The following is a 16,726-nucleotide window of genomic DNA, read 5'->3' on the forward strand; positions in this document are numbered from 1 at the left end:
GCAGGATGATGCCCCTGGCATTTTGTCTGGCAGAAGCAGCATGCCCAGCCTTTGGCACAAGGTCTGTGCCAGCAGGACTGGGCAGGAGCTGGCTCTGCCGAGTCAGGTGCCCCTGTGAGGGTGGCAGGATGTATTCAGGGGCCCCCAGGTGACAGCATGGGCTCAGCTGTCTGCACAGGTCGGGGAGAAGGGGGACATGAGCCCCCACCCCGATGGTGTGGATCATCAGGATACCTATGCTTCAAGAGATTGTCTCCATGTGCTGCTGCTCCGTGCCCTTAGTCTCTGTTGTGGCAGGGCACAAGGTGTTCACTAGGGCTGGGAAAGAAACATCGAGGCTGGTAGTAGAGATAGTAACGGGGAAGAGTTTGGGAGAAGCAGGAAGGATACGCAAGTCAGATTTTTTTTTGCCCTGAAAAAACCCTCAGCATCCTTTTAAAACTAAAATGCAAGTTTTCCCCTCCATTTTTCTCCTTTTTCTCCCAGGAAATAGAAAGAAATGGGAAAGGGGAATCACTGAAGAAGTTTGGGGTGTGCAGGCTGAGAATGTTCTGCCAGAAACAAGAAAACACTGAAGAAATAGAAAAAAAAAAATAAATCAGTGAAAATTTTCCTTTTGAGAGTGGCCACTTTTTCATTCCTTAAAAAAAAAGTTTTTCGTGAAAAATTTCAGGCAGTCCCATTGTTTTGTTGCAGCCTTTGATTTAACTACTTGATCAAGTATTCGACAAAACCCTCCGTGTTTTTCAGGAGGTTTCTTAAATCCTGCCGAGGTATGGGATTATGAGAAACAACAAATGGCAAGCTGTCTCTAACCCCACAGACTTTCTCACTCTCGTTTTCTCTCTCGCTTTGGAATAAAAAATGCAGTGCTCCCTGCTGAGTTCTCTTTAAAATTCACATTGTCTCTTCAAATAAAGGCTGGGAGGGTGAGGTAGTGCTTTGAAAACCAGAACTCAGTCATACATTGCAGGGCCAGATCCTAGAGGATTATTCTCTCTCAGGACACTTTATAACTTCATGAGAACTTCTGGCCTGGCTTGTCTCACCAGCCAAGCGTGAGCGGCCCCAGTGGATGGCAGGGTGACCCTCTCTGAGCCCACAGGTCGGAACCAAGCTTTTCACCCTGCTTTATCCTCTCCACCATGGCTGTCCCAGGCCAGGCTGTGGTTATGTGTCTTTCCGTGACTTTTGGTGCGGTTCCTCGACTGCAGCATCCTGCATGCTGAGAGCTGCTGGCTTCACTGCTGTAAGGCTTCAGCTGAAGCACAATTCCCTGTCCCCCAAGAAGTGGCTGGTGGGGCAGTGTGACTGTGCCTTGCTGTCCGAGAGGCTCTTGATGGGGAAGTGACTGGAGGGCTCTTTCCTCTGACCCACATTGCACCACATTGCACTGACAAAAGCTTCAGAGGTGGGGAGGGTGAAGTTGGCATCTTTGCCGTAGTTGTTCTGTGTCTTTCCCCAGTGTTGCACAGGGAGAAATGAGCATACTAAATGAGCATACTAAAACATGTGTTTCTTTGTTTAAATGATGCTATCGCTAGGCCATTCCTCTGCAGCAGGGCGATTTACCCCTTTGGGCACTGTCCTGGCACAGCACCTGGCACAGACACAGGCACACTGAGCCCTCACCGTGCCAGACACTGCAGGAAAAAAGCAACAGCCGACGAAGGACAGGCAGCCTGCTGCTTTGCAACCTTTCCAGATGCAGGGGCCACTCAATTTTTTTGAAAAAAAAAACAACACACCAACAACAAACTCCCTGCTCCAGCATGTGCTGCGTTCCCCTCCCTGTGCTTTCCACCCATGGCTCACTGAGAGCCAGGCCTGTGTCCAAAGGCTGCCAGCTCCTGTCCTGCCCCTGACACATGTGTGGGGCCACAGCTGGGTTTGACCAAGGGCTCTTGGAGCACTGGGGGACCTGGTGTTAGTGTGGGACAACCAAGTTCCCCTGTCCCTTGCCTTTAGAAACCCTCTGTCAGAGGCTAATGATTTGCTCTTAATAGTGGAGCATCTTCATCTGGGCTTAAGCAGCCTGAGTGACATCGAAGCCCAGTGAAGTTAGGATGGTGCCTGCTGCTCTTGCAGTACTATTTCCGTGCTTTTCAGTAAACAGCAGCAAGCTGCAGCTGTTGGGCTGAAACCTCTGGTGCTTACGCACGGGCTGCCCCCGGCACCCCAAGGCAGCACGTGCCAGCCGTCTGCCTTGCTTGTTTGCATTTATTCCCGTGCCTGTTTGCGGGGCTGGAAGGATGAGGGAGGAAGAGCGTCCAGAGCAGTTTGGGGCTGCGCTCATTCGGCCTCTGTCCTGCCAAACTCTTGGAAACAGAGGATTGGTGGGGAAAAACAAACAAACAAACAAACAAAAAAGCACGGTCGGTTTTGACGAGTCTTTCACGCACATCGTTCAAACCTGTGACAGCGCCGTCAAAATTCACCAGCTTAGTGGCTCTGTTAAACCTGGAGCAGAGCTGCACCATCTACAGCTCCAGCCACAAAAGAGCAGCCAACCCAGCCGTTCCCAGCCCGGCCCGGGGCATTTCGCTTTCCCTCGTGGGGCATTTTGGAGCCGGCGTGGATGCTCGGCGGGATGCCCCCAAAGCCCGGGGCCGTTCAGCCCTGCGAGGCTCGACGGAGATCGGGCTCGGGGGCTCCCCGCGGGGTCCGGAGAGGGGGGACACGGGCAGGGGGCGCCCGCTGGGGGGGACACCACGCCGGCGGCGGGCGGGCAGCGCCGTGCTCCGCTCCGCTCCTCCTGGCCGGGCGGGCGGATCCCGGCTCCTGATTTTCCCGGGGGCTGCAGAGGCTTGTCCCGGCCCTGCGCGATCCTGCTTGGCTGCCGCCCTCCCCGCCTCCCTCCTCCTCCTCCTCCTCCACCTCCTCCTCCTCCTCCTCCTCCTCCACCACCCCATGTGCTTCCTGCCGGGCCAAGTTTGCAGAGCGCCGCCGCACGCCGGGCCAGCGGAGCGGAGCCGCAGCGGAGCGGAGCCGAGCGGGGAGCACGGAGCACGGCGGCGGGGCCGGGCCAAGCCGTGCCGGACTAGGGCAGGGCAGGGCAGGGCAGGCTCGGCGGAGGGGCCGGCTCCGGCTCCGGGCGCTCTCCCCGGCCCCTGCCCGCCCGCACCATGCCGCGGCGGCGCGGCTGCCTGCCGCCCCTCGTCTGCACTTTAGCCGCCCTCAGCCTGCCGCTGCTGCTGGCCGCCGAGCCCCGTGCCAAAAGTTGCTCCGAAGTGCGGAGGCTCTACGCCGCCAAGGGCTTCAGCCAGAGCGAGGCGCCCAGCCACGAGATCAGCGGTGAGTCGGGGGCAGCGCCGCCGCCTTTGTGCGAGCCTCGGCCGGGCCCCGGGGAGCGCCCGCGGCTCTCCCGGCTCGGCACGGCCCGGCCCGGGCTGCGGGGACGCGGCTCCCCGGGAAGGAAGCACCCCGCGGGGCGCACGGCTTCCCGGCCTCGGGTGTGAGGCTCCCGGAGCTCGGCGCGGCTCCTCCGGGCTCCCCCCTTCGCCGTGCCGTGCTGTGCCGTGCCGGGGCGGCGGGCGGGACCGTGCCTGTTGCCGGTTCCCCTCCCCGCAGCCGGCTCCGTGCCCCCGGGCTGCCGCTGCCCCGCGGCCGGGGGGCGACCCGGGCAGCGCTGCGAGGTGGCCGGGACCGGGCAGGGCAGCGCAGCCGTCCCGCCCAGGTGCCCTGCTGCTGCCGAAGTAGGGGAGAAATGATTTTTTTTTTCTTCTTTTATTTTTTTATTTTTTTTTTCCTTCCCCTTTTTCCCTCCACATTCGTCCCGAGATACTTGCGCATCCCGGGGACAGGAGTGCTCGCAGCCGGCAGCAGTAGGAAATGGTAGCTAATGTGCTCACACCCAAAACATTTTATTCTTTTTGTTTCATCCTTCATCTCCCTCCCAGGGCTGCTGCTTTTATTTCCCCTTCTGAATGACCTACTGGACCGCATTCTCCGCGGAACAAAGGAAGTGCCTTTTTAGCTGGAATCCTCGGAGACCACCAAGGACTCCAGCTCATGCACTGCAATTTCGCACTACTTTCAACAATAACAAAAATGCATGACTGAATGGCTCAAAAATGTGGAGTGTTAGAGGCATTCATTTCAGTCTAGGACACTGTCACAACACAGACAGACCCCAAGTAAATACCTTTAGATGGCTAATATAGAAGCTGGGGGTAATCTTTACCATCGGTGTGCCCTCCAGATATGCATACATTATCCTTTTCACTGACAAACTAAAATGATTTCAGTCGGTTCCACTTTTATATTGTCAGACTAATGATATGCATTTAGCTTACATCTGTTTGAGTAAAATTGAGGGTCCATTTACTTCTCCAAGAAATATTTTAATGAGAAACGTCTGACTGGTTGCAGTTAAAATACTCTCTCCACTTCGCCCTCCCTGCTTTGTAAAATAGTCTTTAATAAATAGCCTTGCATTTGGTTCGAGTCCAGCCCTTGTGGGTGTAGGATCAGGGCATGGGCAGGCTTCCTCATATGCCTGGTATCTGGAAAGTTTGACCCTTAACTTATTTTGTGTATTGTTACTTAATATGACTTAGCTAGCTTTGGAGGATGTCAGGACTAGATCCTGCTGGCATGGCTTCCATCTGAGGCTCTGAAGCTGTTGTCTGTGCCCTGTTGCAGTGAGGGGTCAGAGAAATATGATGAGCAAGGTAAGATTATTTGACAAAAGAAGGGCTTTCCGCAGTGACATGCTGAAAATCTCAGCCGGGTTATATTGCTGTTCCAGGGGTGTGGGAGGTCGGTGTCTGGCCTGGCTTGGAAAGCAACAGGTCTCATGAAGTTACGTTTTAAATGTCATCCTACCCTGCGGGGTGTTTCGGAGGGGATGGTGGAAGTCCTTAAAGGAAGCCTGCTGTGTACACCGCAGGTATGATTGTGCTTGAAATTTAAGCTTGCGTGGGGTGCATCACCTGCTATAGTTTCATATTCCCTCTGCAAGTTCAGTGTTTTTGGCGCTGTTTCGGTTTTGGTGTGGTGTTTAAGGGCTCCTGATCTTCCCTCTTGCTGCTCAGCTATTGTATGCAAATAGGGAGATGGTAACAGCTCGTGCTGCTGCTGGCAGTTGACTTCCTGAGCATGTGATAGTTCACCTGCTGCGGTGTCTCTGGGGGGTGCAGGAGCCTGGGGGGTCCCATCGAGCAGGGAACTAGGTCCCTGAATTATGAATTCAGCATTCATAATGCTGAATGGAGGCTGAAGTCTGACATGAGGTCTAAAGGTCCCTAGTGAATACTGCATCTCAGAAATGAGTCACCCACCAAACCTCTGATTTCAGGTGGTGTTTCAGGTGATAGCGATGTGTTTTCACTCACCAGGGTGAGCTGGGAAGGCAGTTACCCACCAGGTTGGCTAATCAGAGAGAACAAGATAAACGTGTATGAGGGAAGGAGCTGTGTGTTTTGACGTGTATGGCTCTAGAAATGGGACTTATGCTTGGTAGCCTCTCTCCCCTGGCTGCAACGTGGCTGCAAACAGGTTGGGGAGTGTTCAGTGGGCTGTAGTGCTGGTGGGGGAGGTACAGAAACACGGTTGTTATAGGGCTTGAGTTCAGTCCAAAGTCTGTCAAGTTCTGTTTTAGATTTTAGTGCTGGTTTGGTAGATTGCCTGTTATTCTCCTGCAGAATTGCTTCAGAATGCAGTGGACAGGCAGAAACTTCCTAGCACCTCTCCAAAAAAGTGCCCTAAAAGCTGTGGCAAACTAGTTTCTGTAAGTCAGGTGATTTCTTAAATGTTAAAGCAGGGCTTACTGATGTACAAAACCGTTGACCTTGAATTGTCAGAGTGGGCAGACTGTATGGGCACGTCTGCATGGGCAGACGTGTTCCTACCCTGAGCTGTGAGACAGTGAGTGATGCGTCCTCACCTGATGGGCTCAGGAATCATTCCAGGATATAGCGGCATTTCTCTTTTTCTTTTTTTTTTTTCTTTTCTATTTTTGTGTTCTTCTGGAGCAGTAGGTGTGTGCAATGTCTTTCTTTGCTGAAATGGGCATTTCTTTTAATCTTTTCATCCGTGTCATTGCTGTTTTAGTTTCATTAAATGACTATTGTTTGTTCATAATTACCTAGGAGTTTCATTTAATATTTGTTTAGACTAGGTTTGGGACCTAATTAGAGTATGTGTAAATGATAGGTTATGTCTTGCAGACATACATGGGCATTTCTGAAAGAAGTGCACAGCTGGTCAGCTCATGGCTTGCTTGATAAGAGGTGTATAATGTGTTCTTTGTAGTGTGGAATACAGAGAAATTGTTTCCTTTTATGTTAACTTGGTGTTGGAGGTGTAAAGAGATGTTAGTGTGAGAAATCTGCATGGAAGCATTTCATAAGTCGTGGCCCTTTGGTGCTGCCTTACATCTGAGTGATCTTTAGGAGCTTCTGCACCTGTGATGCTCTGTGTCTCAAAGGTGAAGGCTGCAACTTCAGGACTTCACCCCTAAATCTTTGGGGAAGGTAACTGCATCCTGCCTGATATTTGGTGTGAGGTGCTGGGATGGTGGAGGTCTGGTGTTGCTCTGCAGGAGCTGGCTGCTGTTGGTGACTCTGAGGTACCCTGCAGATGGGAACGGGGTGGTTCCTGCAGTGCCTGTTCCAGGGGGATGGCCTGTGAATCAGTAAAGGGTTTCTTTTTTTTTTTTTTTTTTTTGGCTGCATTTTCCCAGCCTGGGCAGGGATGACTTGGAAAGATGTAGGTGAAAGTCTCAACTTCTTTTTGTTGGAAAAGTAGAGACTTCACAAAGCATATGTGGCTGTTTTTTTTTTTTTTTTTTCTTTTTCTATAAATTTCCTTTAAAGGCTTTCTGTGGAAAGGGCACATCCCAGGAAGGTACTAGTCCTGCAGCCTGTTGCTGCTCACTTTGTTCATGCGCTACCCAAAAGTATTGCTCTGTATTGAATCCATACGTCTCAGGATTGTCCGTGGTGGTGGTGGAGCGTAATTCACTGGGGCAATTGTCTGCAGTGGCTGCTTGCATCAGTTGGTCTTGTGCAGGATGAAATGCAAAGCGAGCTGGTGGTGGTGGCATCTGCGAGACCATGGTGGTGGCAGCATCCATAAGACCCTCCTAGGTGGCTGTTATTTAAAAAAAAAAAAAAAATTTTTTAAAATTACAACATTCCTTTTAACTGAGGCTCTTTCTTGCTCTAAGGTGTGAAATAGATGGAAATTTCTTCCCTTTTCCTACTAACTGGAGGGAATGGATGTTTCTTTTCCCTAATTAAAAAGGAAAAAAGACCTTGCCAGTCAATGGAAAAATGTTGTAAGTTGGCCTGTGAGTGTCCTATAGAAGTGTAATGAGTTCCTTCAACAGCACTGCTGTTCTGGTTTCTTCTTGCGTGGATTTCATGGGGGCTTGGAGGCAGACCTGGGGGAAACGCCAGCCTTTGCAGGGAGCTGAAAGCAGGCAGCACTGTGTGCTGTCTTACCAGAGATAGTCTTTGTCTCTCTATTTAAACCAAGTAAATGGAATAGCTGCATCTGTTTGTCTGTGGTGATTGAGAGAGGTTCTTTCATCGTGACAGAGAAAATTGTTTGCCCTTCAATTTTGGGCTTATGGGATTTAACAGCTGCCCAAAGTAGATGCTGGAGGGGTGCCTTGCTGCTTGCTCACCCCTGTGGTGTTTATAGTTGTCACCTGAGTGCTGTCACCAGTGTGTCCCCCAGGTGTGCCTTGGTTGATGGGAAAGGCTTCTCTCCCAATGTATAAAATTCTACAAACGCTTCTTCTTCATATGCTTCTTGGTGGAAAGAGGCCACATGGAAAAGCTGTTGTTGGTCCTGGTCCTGGGTGTCTGCACAGAACAGCTCGGAGACTCGACCACAGAACAGCCCAGGCTGGAAGGCGCCTGGAAAGATTGTGAAGTCCAACCCTAAGTAGAAGGGAGCCTAGATGAGATTGTCCAGCAGCCTGACCAACTGCATCTCCCAAACCTGCAGTGATGGCAATACTACTGCGTCCCAGGGGAGGCTGGGCCAGTCTTGGTGCGCTACGAGGAGCACCGGACAAGGCCACGTCCTCTTCACCTTCTGTTTGAAGGTGCGGAGCTCCCTGCCCACCAGCAGCAGCTCTGTTGGCGGTGGCTCTCGTCACACGGCTGTCTTGGCGGGTAGGGTGGGTTCTCGTGCCCGGCATGTATTAATAGAGCGATTGTCTGGCCACCCGTGGGTGGGGAGGTAGCTGTCGGAGAACGTCCTTGCGGCAAATGCGAGCGCTGGCATGGAAAAGTAAACGAGAAAATCGCTTGAAGTATTTTTAGCTGCTTCTAATGTCATTTAGCAACTGGAAACAGCGGGGGGGGGAGGAGAAGGGGGTTGAGCTGGCAGTATGCAAGCCACCCGTGGCCACTGGTAAGCACCCGGTCCCGTCCGGTGGGGCCATCGCTCAGTGAGCACTTGAGGAGAGCCAGGGACGGCCTCTGAGCACCTTGTTCCTCCAACTGCCGTGCACCCGGGACTCCGCTTTCTCTCTTTCAGCTTCCAGAGCAGTGTCTTGTTCGACTACAGCAGCGCATTGTGTCCTAGCAGACTGCAGCGCTAAGCATGTGGTTAACAGCAACTGCGCGCAGTGGTCCGGGCTGAGTGGGAGTATCGTTTTCCTTGGCAGACACTTCATAGAAAGTTCTGTTTTTTCTGCCAGAATAAGCAGTCATTACATTCCATACAATTCATAGTCAAATTATTATCTATTGTTAAAATTGCCTTAATTATCAGATGTTTCCTTAGACATGTAGCTGTTTTTTAAAAGGCTGAATAGAAGTGTGTACATTGTGCAGGAGGCCTGAGCTGCACAATGTTTCTAGTACTGTTCTGTAATTTCAGGGAGATTTTCTGTGGCTTTCGTATGTCAACAGACTTTTTATTCTCACTGAAACTGCACCAGAGCATGGCCAAGGCGGCGGCGAGGCACTGGGCAGAGCTGACTTGCTGTGGGATGCTGCCTGTCCCTGCTACCGGCAGCCCCTGTGTGGGGCGGTCCACATTATTCGCCCCTCGTTATTTGCCCCTCGTAGGGGAGCAGTAAGGGGAGTTCAGGCTGGAAGTGCTGTGAAACCTATGTGGGCAGAGGAGGTTTGGGCAGCACCCTGGTGGATGGAGCATCAGGGCTGCCCTATTTTCTGCAAAAAAATAGCTCCTTCACCTCGTCCCAGAAGAGGAGTAATCCCCTGGGACTGATTCCCTGCTTTTTGTTTTGCCCTTTTTTTTTTTTTATTATTATTATTATTCCTTTAAGGAAGTTCTTGTTAGCAAGAAAAAACCTCTGGGTGCCCCCCTTCCCAGCTCCCGGAGGCGCGGGGCTGCCAGCGCTGGTCTCCGGGGCAATAACCTCCTTGCATTCCTTACATTCCTTGTGCTTTCTCTTTCTTCTGAGATTATGAAGATAACTTCCTTCTCCCATTGCTAAGCAATGTGAGGGCCCGGGAAAACTCTTGAATTTTCCCCCCTGCTCCCTGAATTACTTTGTGATCTCCACTGAAATCCCCTGTAGCAACCACTTCCAGTCTGCACTGTTCACTGTTATTTGTGCATCTCTGGAAGAAAGCTGCTGCTTCTTATGTTGTTGTTATTTTTTTAATTATGAAGTACTTTAATTAAAAAAGAATAACTTTGTTGTAGCGTGTTTTACCTGCTTCCCAGTTCAAGGACTTTTCTTAATGTTGTGTGAACTGTTTTGCCTTCTTAGCAGAGGTTTCAAGCTGCCATCACTCTTGTGATTTCCCCCCCCCCAGCTTCACACATGTGCAGCCCAGCAGAGCCTGTGGCAGAAGCACTGTGCTTATTCCAGGGGATTTTATTCTTGTTTAGCTCTTTCTGCTCTGAGAACAGAGCTTGGATAGAAATAATGTGCTGGCAAGAGAGGAGGAGGGATTGGAGGTTACACACATGCGGGGCTGGTGCCGGCCGCTTGGGCTGTCAGCAGGCTTTGCCTCTACGAGGATGCAGCTACATGGGTTTTCTTGGGATAACATCACCTATTTGCAAGTGGCTGTGGCTGGCAGCTCTGCCCACACCCCTGCAGTCTGTGCTGTGCAGCTCAGCACCTCGCATCCCCACTGTACCTGGGAGGTGCTGAGACATGACCCATGGGCGTGCTGGGGAAGTATCTCAGAGCCTCTTGCCCGAAGCAAAATGGTGCTCAATTCCCCCCCGCCCCCCGGTTATTGAATAAAGCACTTCTAAAAATACTAGTTTCCATTCTTCCTGCTCAGTTTTTCTGTGGTTTGCATGTGCAGTGGTGGATGGACCAAGAGGTGTGTGAGTTCGGTGTGAGGCACCTCTCGCTCTGCTTTTGGTGTAGGAAAGGTATGTGGTCAGCAGAGGAGCTGCCTGGACTGAAGGATGTTGAAGGAGTATTTCTCTTAATGTTTCCAATTTAGAAGTTGAGAATTGTCTGGATTTTAAGCAAATTCAGATGGGAGCAAACAATGATGAAATGTTTAAAATATGTTTCAACATTTTTGTGGGAATAGAAACTGTTCTTATACAGGCTAGGCTGCAGCCTTCGGGAGGTGAAAATATGTGGCCCTTACACATTGTCGGCATTGTTACTGCTTTTCTTCCCGTTTTTTAAATGCTCATAGGAAATTGGCTTTGGTAATTGAGTTTCTACAGAACCACAACATCCAATGGCTGTTCCTTTCCAGGGGTCACAGTTAGGTTAGTTTAAGTAATGTGCAGGAGGTTTAACCTCTTGTGGTTTGTAGTGCTATTCTAGAAATTGCTGGTGATTTGGGGTGTGTTAGAGTAACAGCTTCACAGGAAAACCCCAAATGTCAGGGTGTCTGGTTTTCGGTGAGCTCTGACCGCTTGCTCTGTGAGAGCCGGGCACCTTATGGTACGTCCCTCGAAAGGGACGCTCTCACTTTGGAAAATGCAGTTGAAGTCTTTATGGCCCACTGACTCTCCTTTTGAAAGAAGCCGGAATAACTGTCTGTGTATTGTTTACCTATGTTGACTTATAACATCCTCCTGCTCAAAAACACCTTTGTTTTGGGTCCTGCAGACCCTGTGCTTGCTGCCTGGTGCCAGGTCGCATTGCCCTGCATGGCTGGTACCCCCCGGAAATCCAGGGATTTAGGGATTTTTCTGGCAGAGAAGGGCCAGCTTTAAGAAATTATGAGTTGGGGCTGGAGCTTGGTAGCATTGACGGTTTGGTATAAAAAGCTCTGTGTTGCAGGCTGCGATGACAGGCAGTGATAAATCACTCTTGGCTGGTGCTACAGGTTCCAATAATGGTGTTTTAAAAAGATTACATGGGTTTTAATGCAAACTTTTTGTTTCTTTGTACTGTCCTTTATGGGTTCCCTTTCTAAAGAGCGGAGCCTGTTTTGATTCAGCGTTCTTGGAATCTAAAGATGGAGCCAGGGTTTTACTGGGCTGAAACGCTGTTTTTTGGTTTTCCTACAAACATGAGGATCTTGTTGGAGCATCTTTATAGCCAGCTGGCTACCAGGAGCCATTCCGCAAAGGCGCCTGTTTGTTTGTTTGTTTTAAAGGTAACTTTGCCTCGTGAGGGATGAAAGAGCTGGGTTTTGCCCAGCTCCAGTGGGTACTGTTAGAAAAAAGTTTACCTGTGATAGGGAGAGGATTTGCGTGATAGCAGTGAGGGGGAAAAACAACCTTGTGCATGTACCCTTCGTTTCCTTGGCCCGTTCCCATGGGAGGACTGGGCATTTGTATGATCAAAGGAACCATAACAATCAAAGGCCTGGTGGAAAATAATTCCCTTGCCAGGTACGTGTGGGTACCTGGGGCTGGGCAGGGTTTGCCTTTGCTCCAAGATGTGTGGGGTGGCTGTTTTTTTTTTTTTTTTTTTTTTTAATTATTATTCCCACCAAGGATTGCAGGAGGAAAATGGACTGTTTCTGGGGCCTACCCTTCATTGTGGCATGGGAGCAGCAGCATCTGTCTGTGGGATGCTGGTGATCAGGAGGTACTGGGGTGGCACAGCTGTGCAGTGATGCTGGGGTAGGAGCAGCTTTACTTCCCTGGCAGCCCGCTCTAGCAAGGGACAGCCAGCAGCTTGCCTACCCGCCTGGCTGTGGGTTTTTGAACCACACTGGTGGCAGGTCTGGGGAGAGGACAAGGTGCCTTTGTCTGTGATGGCAATGGTCTCCCGTCAGGGCACAAATCCTGTGCGCAGATAAGAGGTGGGAGCAGTGCCACCGGTTTTGTTTGGGTTGAAGCAAAACAAGCTGATTTTTGGCTCCGTTCAGATGTGGAGCTGCGAGTGCCACAGGACCATATGTTTTTCTCCTTGGTGGGGGGGAAAAAAATGGCTTTGATAGCGTCTGCTAATGATTCAGTGCTGTTTACATAATAATTGTGGTTGGCTTTCATTAGCTCTCGTAAGGAGATAGCTTTCCTTTAGCGCGGTTGCTTCTCTGTTTGGTTTCACACTGTTGTGGCAGGGGGCAGTGAGACTGGGCTGCGGCCCCTCTGCAAGCACAGTGATGGGCTCCTTGCTGCAGAGGGGAGGGGACGTGTGCTGCCTGGGCAGCCCCTGAAAGACCCAGGTAATGGTGCATCTCCACAGAGTGGAGTTCACATCCAGTTTGGGTGATTTCTCAGTGCAGCGCTTAATGTTTGCACTAAGAACACTTGGTGCTACATAGTGGCGAGGAAGGAAATCCACTGACCTGCTTCCACCAGGAGGAAAAAGCCAGGATCTTTACCTGTTGGAAGAACTAATCTGTACATCACAGATATTGGTTGTGTGTGTGAGATGCTCCTGGACTAGATGCTGCAGCCTCACCTTGGTACAGTGCTTGTTTGCTTTCTGTGTCCGAATAATTGGGAAGGGGGTGTTTGTGCAGTGTCTGCCTGCCACAGCTACTGCTGCCTGAGCAGCAGAGCCTGGAAACTGCTGGGGGACACAACCTAGTGCTGAGCTCTTACTAAATAAATAATGTTGCTCGATGGAGAATACAATAGCCTGAGTGCTACCTTTTGAAAAGGTAAAATTGGATGTTGTTTTCCCCACTCTTCCCCTTTTTAACTCAACAGTGAGCGTGTTGTGGTTTAAGATCTGTGCCAGAGGCAGTGTGGGCACAGCTGACCCTGCAGGCACAGTGCCACTTTGAAGTGGGGTGAGTCCTGCGAGGAGTGGGTGCTCGCCTGTCCCCTTTGGCTGCAGATGACTGTTTCTTTAGAAAAGTGCCCCAAACGTGGTAGGTTAATGGCTCGGATGAGATCCGAAACAGAAGATGGATTCACCACCTTCTTCTCCAAAAAAAACTGCTAAAAATATTTTTCCATCCATTGTCTCAGTTCTGAACTGTTCCTGCAGCTCATTGTCCCAGCTGGTCCTTTGATAGGCAAGGAAGGAGCTAGCCCCAAACCTTGGGATTTTGGCTACTCCTGACGAAGGGCCGGAGCTTGCAGGGACCTCGTGGCCACAGAGCCACCTGGGGCAGGCTCCTCGCTGCGATTTGCCTGGGTGGGCTTGGGAAGGTGGCACTGTTCTCAGCTGCATGGCTTCAGGTAATTAAGGAGAGTTAATTGGAAAGCGGAGGCTTGGCGGGTGGCTGGTTGAAAAAGTGAAGGGATGGGGCTTAGTGCTGTTCCTGCCCCTGCTGAAACCACCCTGCTGAAGGGACGCAGAGAGCCCTGTGGAAGGGGCACAGCCAGCAAAACTTTGCATAACTCAGTCCTCCGCTTTATTAAAGGCTCCTTTATAACATTCTGTCGTAAGACCCGCCAGAACAGCCAGCCTTTTCAGCAGCCTGAAACTTCCCTTGCCGGGAAGGCTCCCGAGCGGGAGCAGCCGTGCTGGCACGGCGCTGCTCCAGACCGTCGCCAACGCTGCTTGGAAAACCCAGCCTGTGTGCAGGCGAGGATGCCAGGCATGGCTGGTGCTCCATGGACGGTTTTCCAGGGTTTCCAAAGCCAGAGATGGGTCTGCTTGCCAGGCAGTGAGCTCAACAGGCAACTGAGAAATAGCTGTGACGTGTAAGGGTTAATTTCTAGGTATCAAAATATGCACAAAAGGTTAAATGAGACTTCCTCCGTGTCAGTGAATTACGGCTTTAAAATATTTGCATTCTTTCCTGAAAGATTTAGGAATAATTATATAGCACTCAGGGGCAAGGCATTGCCAGATAAACTTAACAACTCTATAATTTGTACTCGAGGCAGGGTTTCCTGTAAATGATAGCTTTGTTTAATTTTACAATACTGCTTCCAAATGTTTGCTGGTTATGAATTGCCAAGCAAAATGGACTTGTGAATCTGGAAGAGTATTTGTTTGTTTGTTATTGGAGACAATAAAAGCTGCTGAATTAGACTAAAACTTGGCATCTCGTTTAAAACTTCTAGGTATCCTCTCTCATGCAGGGTTGTTGGGGTGGGCAGCCGAGGTATGGTGCTTGCAACTTTCCTGCTTGCTGTACAGAGTCCCTGAGCTGCTCCTGGGTCTCTTCCTGCTGAGCATTTCTTTTTCTGGGTTTGAGAAAGGAGCGCTGCAGTTTCAGTGCACATACTTTATTTCCATTACTCAAAGCCGGAGTCATGCATAGTTACAGCCAGAGACACTTCAGCAGCTCTGGGGATAACAAGATAGCTGACAGATTGGAATGCGGATTTATCAGGGGTAAAAACTGGCAAAATTCCTTATTTCTGATTCTTCTTCTTAAATGGACCCTTCATGCTCCTGCTGTATGAGGCCACCGAAAATTTTAACCCTTGTGTTCCCCAGCTGAATCTAGGGATATGTGCTGGAGCCACATTCGTGTTTTCTGTGATTAAATTGCTCAGACTCAGCTTATGGGTGTTTCTCGTTTCTCTCTCTCTCTCTTTTTTTTTTTTTTTAAAGTGAATCTCTTCCAGAAATGTTTTCAATGGGTTTTTATTTTCAAGTGTAGGCCTTTTTACCAGATGTGTGGCTGAGCGACCACAGAATGTAAATTTTACTCTATATTGCCTTTGGACTGGCAGTTTGAAAGACTACTGGGCACTTAACATAGGAGGATTGTGTCACGAAATCCGCTTCCTTAGGGTTTGATTCGTATTAATTTCTTTCAGAGCAAATCACACTTGGCTTCAATTGCATTTTGATGTAGTGCTACTTTTCTTGTGCATTTGTTAGGACCTGGAAATTGTGTACACTGATATGAGAAACAGGTCATCTTTAGTTATGTATATATGTATGTATGTTAATGTTCTGAGACATTGGGCATTGTCTTTGTGGGAAACAAGTTATAAGACAAGAAGCACACTTGTTAGTTGAATAATGTGAAATCCCTCAATTACAGTAGCTAGGTTCAGAAGACAAGATGAGCTGTTTAGCAGGAGAGTTTCAAGTTAAATTTTAACTTTGGAGAATTCCCGAAATCTGCTGTGAGGAGCTGCTGGTGCAGCAAGATGTGCTTCGTGGCAGCCCCAGGCGGGGGGCCGGCTCTGGCGCCCCGCTCTGACATAGCTGTCTGCGGGGTGGGTATATTTGGAGCTGGTGGTTGCTCCTGTGGTTGTGCGTCTCGACCGGAGGAGAATGAAGAGAATATCGCTTTTTATTTGAAAAGGAAAGTATTGCTCAAGGATTGCGAAACACTTTGTTTTGGAAACCTATCATTGTTCGAAAACAGCGTGGGAGCAAGAGAGGGGCTCTCTCTGGGTGCTTCTGGACCAGTTTTGTTCTGGTGCACCCATGGGGCAGGTCCTCCATCCCCCTCGGGACACCCGGACTGCACGGGAGACCCATGTTACAGCCTTGCTGCAGCCCTGGCACCATCGCTTTGTGTTGGCTGTGGGTTGCTAAATGCCTCCCTGCTGCAGGGACTTCTCTCCTCTCCTCTCCTCTGTTCTTTTTTTAGCTCCAAACTTTTTATAGTGTTGTTGCTTCAGGAGGTGCTTGGATAACAAAGCAGCCAAGGGGATGGGAGGGAAGAGACCCTCTGCCTGCTTGGAAAAGACTTAACAACTTCTAAACCTGACCGACCCTTCTAATCGGCACTGCTGACTGTCCTGGATGGGTGAGGGTGGCTCTGGCATGGCACAGGTGAATGTCCCATTGCTCGACCAGCCCCCAGCATGTGGGCAGGATGTTCCTGTGTTGCTGCCCCTGCTGTGGGCTCCCTCCCTGGGGTTTGCCCTGCGCTGGGGGCTGTTTACCTTTCTGTGAGCAGATTTAGTGCTGCCTGGAAGAGAGATGGCAAAGGTCCTGTTTGCACTCCCTCCTCCCCCCCAGCTGAGCCAGGCTGATTGGGGCATGCTTAAAAAGACAAAATTGACCCATTTGATACCTGCCAGCAAAAGCCTGGATGCGGTTGTCCCCTGTTATGATAAGGTGCTTTCAGACAGGCTTGTTTCTTTTCCACACTGCTGAACCAGATCGCAGTGCCCTTGTGTCGCTGTTTGCACAGTCACAGCCGCTGTGCACGTGCAGTCACTGAGCTGTGGTATGGGGGTGATGTTGCCAAAATACAGGTTCAGTGGCAGAAAGTCTCTGTGATACCTGGGCTTCTCTTCTGCACTCAGTGCTGAAGTCTCCCAGCTTTGCTTGTTCCAAAATACCCATGAAGGGATGCAATACTGTGTTGGTTAGAGGGAAGAGACCTTCCTGGGCAGGGAAGATGGGGCATAGGGCCGTGATTGGGAGGCAGACTTAAGCTTTGGTCCCCTTCCAGGCTCGGGGCAGGGCAGGGGTGGCTCAGCATGGGAGGCAGTACAAGCCCTGAGATGGGCACCAGGCAGGAGTGTGTCCCTGCGC

The 16,726-nt window shown here is 50.4% G+C and overlaps 1 protein-coding gene across 2 annotated transcripts in view; it reads left to right on the forward strand.

Annotated features, from left to right (window-relative positions):
• The first annotated feature begins 2,937 nt into the window (after nt 1-2,937).
• GPC4 (glypican 4) overlaps nt 2,938-16,726 on the forward strand; it is a 67,558-nt gene continuing 53,769 nt past the window's right edge. The window contains exon 1 of one of the 2 annotated variants that reach the window (XM_084535142.1): nt 2,938-3,294. In XM_084535142.1, the coding sequence (XP_084391268.1) occupies nt 3,126-3,294 (169 nt within the window). In that variant the 5' untranslated portion in view covers nt 2,938-3,125. Of the gene's footprint in view, nt 3,295-5,384; nt 5,500-16,726 lie in introns of those variants that run through there. The other variant, XM_084535143.1, reaches the window with a different exon arrangement.

This window comes from Aythya ferina (genome assembly GCF_964211825.1).
Source record: "Aythya ferina genome assembly, chromosome: 13".
Classification (NCBI taxonomy): Eukaryota; Metazoa; Chordata; class Aves; order Anseriformes; family Anatidae; genus Aythya; species Aythya ferina.